Raw genomic sequence first — 7,649 nt, forward strand, 5'->3', positions numbered from 1 at the left:
GATGGTCCAGTTCCGAACCCAGGATCTGCAGAAGACAAATGTCACTGCACGCACACGCACGCACGCACGCAAACACACACACACACCATGCTACCCAGGGCCGGACTAGGCTAAGAGGAGGGGGGGTTGCCAGTGGTGGTCCAGGGGGATGTTCGAGGGGTTTGGGGGCGAGGCCCCCTGAAGCTGATGGGTAGGTCATATTCTGAGATAGGAAAATGGTCGCTACTTGCATTAAACGGCATAAAATAAACAATAATAAAAAATGTTTTAAATAAGTGAGGTACATGTTTAGGCTAGGGGGGGGGTTGCGCAACCCCCCCCCCCCCCCCCCCCCCCCCCGCTACTGGCGCTATGCGGCCTCACAACGTCGAGGCTTCGCCGAGCTGACCTGGTTAACCCAAGATAGAAGTGACGTTTTAGCTATTTTTGGATTTTTACCCAGAACGAGGCAAAAACATTACGACTTCCCCTTCCATAAATAGCTCATCGCATGGATTGCACCACCACGATGTAAACAGAACGCTTGCACCACGAACTTTGATCGCATAAAACTCGCCGTGGAATCGGGGCTTTGCCAGACGACGAAAGAGACCCAAACTGCAATATAGCAGCCACCGTCCCTTCAGTTCCAGTGTCGCAGTTCACAACGTTCTGCACCATTCAGTCTTTCGCTGAGGAGTGTGAGCAGACGACAGACACGATGGTTCACAAAACGTCTCATCGCGGTGTTCACTCGGGGAACACCCTTCGTGCGTTCAAGTCTCGCTACAGCCGCCGCTACCAGAACCAGTCATGCATCGTGTCCAGAGTTCGGCCAGAACTTTTGAAGAAATTGGTAGGCGGAGACGCAGACGACAAAGTACCAGCAGACGACAAGCGGACTGCGCAGCTGAACAACGTTGCAGTAGATGTGGCCCTGTCCCTCAACAAGCAGTCCCGTTGGCTGCTGCCGTCGGCACTCATCCGACAGATCCAAAGCAACGACGTGGCCCAGTCCGACCTGACCGTGTCACTGCTGGAGCGTCACAAACTCAAACGGCCCTCCAGCTGCGTCAGTTTCCATAGCAACAAGGGTGAAGTGAAGCGAATCCAGCCTCGCAACGGTCGCTACTTCAGCTTCAACTTTCCGACTGCTGACGGAAAGTCCCGTAGAGCGTACAGACGAGAGAAGAGGGAGGAGTTAATCGAGCAGCTGAGGGCAAACACAGCCGGCAAGACGGAGAAGATCGTGGGCAAACAAATTGAGGTCTTCACTGAGCTCGGGCGTGCTGCCAGAAACCCGGAAATCGGAGAATCAGAGGTAGGCCTGGCTTTGTATTTCAGCATTTGCTATCAGATATTTTAATCACCGTTACTGATTGATGTAACCATATTCACGAGCAGTTGCTATATAGCTGTTTGGGTATAATTGCACCCTTTTGCAAGACTTGATTACTAAGTTGATGTAAACTTGCTCATGTAGGCCTATGTATGCACATTTGATGTCGGCCAGCTTTAAGCACTGACTGACAATTTAAAACTTCTATTGCGTTTTGATCCAGATTATTCATGACCGTGTGACCATAAAGGCGTGACAGCCCCCCCCCTCCCCACCCCCACCAACCCAACCCACCCCCCACCAACCCAACCCACCCCACCAACCCAACTGTGACCCACTGGCCACACCACCAACCCACCCCACCAACCCAACCCACCCCACCAAGCCAACCAACCCACCCCACCAACCCAACCCAACCCACCCCACCAACCCAACCCACCCCACCAGCCCACCCCACCAACCTAACCCAACCCACCCCACCAACCCACCCCACCAACCCAACCCACCCCACCAACCCACCCCACCAACCCACCCCACCAACCCAACCCAACCCACCCCACCAAGCCAACCAACCCACCCCACCAAGCCAACCAACCCACCCCACCAACCCAACCCAACCCAACCCACCAACCCAACCCACCCCACCAACCCAACCCACCCCCCAACCCACCCCAAGGAGTTGGATGGGGGGATTATTATGTTTAATGTGCATTTTCTGCAATTATGAGTGTTGTTCTTTTTTGTCAATTGCTTATATTTACTTACGCTGATAAAGATGGGAACAAATGTATTAAATGTGAGCTAGCACGTGGTTTGCTGTTTATTTACTTTATTTAGCTTTAAGGTAAGCTCGATGGAAAAAAAAGTCTTACATATTTACTGATACAGCCCATTATCAGAGACTATTATCTGTCCTTGTCTAGGTGAGATACGAGGTGTACTACCCGTCTCCAGCCCAGAGCTCCCTCTCGCACAACCCCAAGTACATCAAGCAGGACGTCTCCGTTGCCCCTGGCGATAACAACGAGCACGTGCAGCACGGCAAGCCCAAGAAACAGCACCGCGGCAAGCAGAGGAAGAGGATGTCAGTCAAGGACCTTGACGACTGTGACCTGCCCTCCTACCACGCTCACTACCAGCACGACCTCGTTCCGGTCACTGACAGCCAAGAGATCGCACAGGTTGGTGACAGCCAAGAGATCGCACAGGTTGGTGACAGCCAAGAGATCGCACAGGCTGCTGATGGCTCGGTGCAACACAAGATCACAGACTGTCTTCTCGGCTCGCTCATCGAGAAGGCGGAGCGACTACAGCAGATGGTGGGCGTGGCCAAGACACGCCGCAGGAAGAAGAGTGGCAGCAAGACATCCAGTCACCACCAGGAAGACAAGTCTCACATCGTGTACCTCTCTGAAGCACAGCAGGCTGATGACTCTGAAGCTGAGGCCTCTTTATCGGCTGCCTCTACTGCTCTGCCTGTCGCTGTTACCCCCCTTGAATCCACCAGGGTGCTCTTGCCCACTGAGGACGTCACTGTGACCAGTCTGAAGGACTCTTTTGGACAAAATTACTTCGAAGCCGCATGCAGACCCCGTAAATTCCTCCTGGACATTACAACCAACGTTAAAGAGCTACTGAAGAAGCGAGGCGTGCAACCCAAAGTAGCAGACATCACAGACGATGCCCTCACCTACCTTATCTTCATCCATGACGGTTTCTACGACGACGAGCACGACGTGTACAAAGTGCTGCTCAACAGCAGGCTGCGTGAAGGTCTCCTGTCGGTGCAGGTCAACACTGATGACGGTCAGGACCTCTACAAGGGAACGGTCATCAACCTTGTCAGCTGTGCTGTGGACTTTGCCGAGGGTTTTGTTGCTGAACTGCAGGGGCGGAATCACTTCCCGTCTTTTTGTGACAGAGACGAAACGAAAGGCGAGCAAAGAGAACTGAAACACCACCTGGGCTCTGCAGAAATCTACGTTCCCTCCCTTCAGCGGATTTTTCAAATGGGGTCAAGCCTGACTGACTTCTCCCTCCCTTCTTTGTCCGACATGCTGCAGGAGGAGCCTGTCTTCTGTGACGTGTGCTACGATGATGTCAGCCCACTGACGCAGGACAGTGCATCTGCCACGACCCTGCTGAAGTGCAAGCACCGAGTGTGTGACAGTTGCTGGTCGCAGCACATCCACAGCCGCCTGCATCAAGGCTTCGTGCGCGTCACGTGTCCGGGCTACGACTGTCAGGATGAGGTCAAGGTGGGTGTTCTGCTGTCTGTGGTTCCCCTGGGCACTGTGGAGAAGGTGCTGAAGAGGCAGGACGAGATCCGTATTGGAGCCTCCGTCACAGAGAAATGGTGCCCCAACCAATCCTGCGGTCGCGTTCTCCATCTTCAGGCTGCCACAGCTGCTGGCCACAACTCCCAGCTTCAGGCCGCCACAGCTTCTGGCCCCAACTCCCAGCTTCAGGCCGCCACATCTTCTGACCCCAACTTCCAGCTTCAGGCCGCCACAGCTTCTGACCCCAACTCCCAGCTTCAGGCCGCCACAGCTTCTGACCCCAACTCCCAGCTTCAGGCCGCCACAGCTTCTGACCCCAACTCCACGCTTCAGGCCGCCACAGCTTCTGACCCCAACTCCCAGCTTCAGCAGGACGTGGTGTGTACGTGCGGGTCTCACGTGTGCTTCCAGTGCCTCTCCCCTGCTCACTGGCCCGCGTCCTGCGCACAGGCCGAAGACTACCGGCACAAGCTGGCCACCACAGTCTTTCCTGACCGCGAGGCAGAGGTCCACGATGACCACAACATCGCCCTAGAAGCCAAACAGAAACGTGAGCTGGAGGAGCAGAAGGTGATGCTGGTGGAAGGCAAGTACTGCCCCAGGTGCAGAAACTTCGTCTACAAGAACGGCGGTTGTCCCCAGATGACGTGCAACTGTGGACAGAATTTCTGTTGGTTCTGTGGGAAGGCTGGGTATTCTCACCCCTACCGGGGCAAAGGCTGTGTGGACGAGCATGCAGAAAAGAAACTGACCACCACCATAATCGTCCGCCATCTTCAGTTGGCAACAGACGAGAAGAAAGAGGAGAGACAGAAAGCAGCAGCGGTCCAACGTCAAAGGGTTTCACTGATGGAGAGAGCAGCTGAACATCGTCAACGTCGTCTCAACGCTCAGCATGGCAAGGTCGTCACCAGCATGGCCAAAGCCGTCGCCACAGCCGCTGCCAAGGACACGACTCTGGCTCAGCACATAGTCAACGTGTGCTCCAACACTTTCCCCTCTTCCGCCCCTGAACCCTCTGCCCTAACATCTTCTGCAGTAAAAACCCCCAAAGTGATGGACGTAGTCACGACTTTCCTGAAGCGCGCTGCCCGCAGCAAGCAAGAACTGTACGAAGTGGCCGAGTACTCGCTAGTGCTTCTCAAGGACCTTCCAGACTCTCTCCACAGACGGCGAGCTCTGCGCATCTCCGAGGACCTTGGGGCCTTCTGCACCTTCGCCCAGTCCATCTTCGAGGCCTGGGGAGCAAGTCATTCGGGTCAAGGTCAGGAAGGGGTCAAGGCCGTCATGAGGCTGGCTGAGATCCAAGGCTGGATCAACTCGGCTCTCGCTTCGCACGTGGCCACGGTCAGGAAGCTGCGTAGTTCTGGTTTGGACAAACAGTGAACTGACACTGTGAAATGATCACCCTTTATGATATGTTTTGTTGTTCTCTTCTGTCTATCGGAAATCAAAGTTTACAGTTATTGAACCTTCTCGGCGACGGAAAAACGAATTGACGAGAGAAAAGTTCTACTTTACATGCATGGGAAGTTTTGATTATCTTTATTTCCTTTCATTTATGTTTTCTTTTTCTTTTTTCTTTTTCTTTTTTAGCTTTGGGCTTTTTCCACTTTTTTTTTAACATGGAAAAAAACTAATTTCTAGGGTTCATTTGTATCATGAAAAATGTCCCTTGAGTTTTCTTTCGCTCCGATCTTTATGCTTTTAGGGGCAGATTGTGCAGTGTGTTCCTGTTCAGAAGGCTAGGTCATGTTTTTTGTGTGTTTTTTGTTTTTTATCCGAACAAAACACTGTTAAATAGATGTGAGGGTAAAATGCTTCGAGCTGTAATGCGATCACTTCATAATTGTATGTGCTTTTATGATTATTGCTATTATTGTTGTTGTTGTTGTTGTTGTTGTTGTTGTTGTTCTTGTTCTTGTTCTTGTTCTTGTTCTTGTTGTCACTTTAAAAACAATCAAATGCTTTACGAGTGTTGACATTCACTTGTCTAAACGCGATGCTAGTTGATACGGAGTGTTATGCATGAAATGTATGGAAATGAACAAATGTTGAAGTATTTTATGACAGTAAATGAATAAATATTAAAATTCAATCATTTTGAAGTATTGGACATATTTCATGAGTTGTGGGTGTCTGCTTGTGCCTTGTCTGTCTCTGTGTGTTTGTCCGTCTGTGTTCCTGTCTTTTGGTTTGTAGGATAGTACGTAGTATTAGTAGTGTGTGTGTGTGTGTGTGTGTGTGTGTGTGTGTGTGTGTGTGTGTGTGTGTGTGTGTGTGTGTGTGTGTTTTGAGACTGAAAGAGAGAGAGAGAGAAAAGGGTGGTAAGGTAATAATACAATACAACTTCATTGTCAAATTTTAGGTACAGTTGGAACATTTCTTTTTGACTCGTCACAGACAACAAATAACAGTACAATTGGATCGCATCACAAAAGGAAAAATCACTGTTTCGTAGAAACATCACCACATTCAGCCGTCAAACATGCTTTCGCACGACATATCTTATCACTCACCTATAGCTATCAGCATTCAGTACAATACCTAGCTTTGTATCATCTTCCCCCCAGACAAACTGTGATAAATACACTCAGTACTGATATAAAAGTACAAAATCAAATTAACATTAGGTTTTGCAGATCTAAAACATTCACACTCACGTTAAACATGTAATATATTCAACCCCCCTTCCCTCCAAACACACATAACAACACACACACACACACACACACACACGACCGCACGCGCGCGCGGCGCACGCACGCACGCACGCACACACACAAACACACACGCACGACCGCACGCACGTACACACACACACACACACACGCACACATCCATCCTGATGCACTTGCATGCACATAATCATTAAATGATAACATCAAAATTGACATGAAAACAGAAATGGTCGTTTGAAACACATGAAAAAACAAGAGTGCAAAAGTTAAGTACCTATTTGTTTCTGCATTGTCTTGCTAAAGAGCAATGTCTTCGCTATAATCTAAGCATACACGAAACAGTTCCTCCTCCCTGACAACAATGTCATCTCATAATCAAAACAACGGTGTCACATATCAGTCTATAAAAACGCGGATGCACTTGCACACACTGACACACACATGCACACACACACTCTCTCTCTCTCTCTCCGGCCTCCCCCTCCCCCTTCCCCTTCCCTGTCTATCTCTCTCTGTCTCTCAGTCTTTGTCTCTCTGTCTGTCTGTCTCTGTCTCTCTCTCAGTTTCTCTCTTTCTGCGCGCGCACGGCATGTGAGTGAGTGTGTGTGTGCGTGCCGTGTGTGTGTGTGTGTGTGTGTGACGGTGTGTGTGTGTGTGTGTGTATGTGTGTGTGTGTGTGTGTGTGTGTGTTGTTTGTGTATGTGTGTGTGTGTGTGTGTGTGTGTGTGTGTGTGTGTGTGTGTGTGTGTGTGTGTTGTTTGTGTATGTGTGTGTGTGTGTGTGAGTGCCACGGTGTGTGTGTGTGTGTGTGTGTGTGTGTGTGTGTGTGTGTTGTTTGTGTATGTGTGTGTGTGTGTGCCACGGTGTGTGTGTGTGTGTGTCCTTAAGCTTGACAGAAAAATCGTGTGTCAGTGCTTGAGATCTCCAGTGACAACAAAATCTCTTAACGGCTCACCATAATAGATCATGCCAGGCTTTTACGTGGAATATGAACATCCCATCGCTTGCACAACCGCCGCCAAAATCCGCATTCTGACCGATGCTACCTGTGCAGAGTTGAACGTTTTTCAGTGATGCATTAATTATGCAGTTTGACGCCAGTCTGAGGCTTTTAAGAAATTGATTCATTTATATTTCCCACCGTGCACAGACACTTTGCAGGCTGGTGATGTGGGTATGTGTCCAAGAGGAGGGATTGCTGGCTTCAGGCCAGCCGCATGCCGCATGCCGGGTTCAGAGGTCAAAACAACAAGAGAGCATTTTTTACGATTTTTTTTCTTTTTGGGTTGTTTGCAGATCTAACTACCAAAATCATTTTACTATCACACCATGTGATTGTTTTATTGCATAAAACTGCATGTAAATGGGATC

The 7,649-nt window shown here is 50.1% G+C and overlaps 1 protein-coding gene across 1 annotated transcript; it reads left to right on the forward strand.

The window, feature by feature from the left end:
• The first annotated feature begins 488 nt into the window (after window positions 1-488).
• LOC138965424 (uncharacterized) lies at window positions 489-5,699 on the forward strand. Its single transcript, XM_070337582.1, has 2 exons — window positions 489-1,300; window positions 2,242-5,699. The coding sequence occupies exons 1-2, from the start codon at window positions 701-703 to the stop codon at window positions 4,981-4,983; spliced, it is 3,342 nt and encodes a 1,113-aa protein (XP_070193683.1). The 5' UTR covers window positions 489-700; the 3' UTR covers window positions 4,984-5,699.
• The last annotated feature ends 1,950 nt before the right edge of the window (window positions 5,700-7,649 follow it).

The sequence above is a fragment of the Littorina saxatilis genome, linkage group LG4, assembly GCF_037325665.1.
Source record: "Littorina saxatilis isolate snail1 linkage group LG4, US_GU_Lsax_2.0, whole genome shotgun sequence".
NCBI lineage: Eukaryota > Metazoa > Mollusca > Gastropoda > Littorinimorpha > Littorinidae > Littorina > Littorina saxatilis.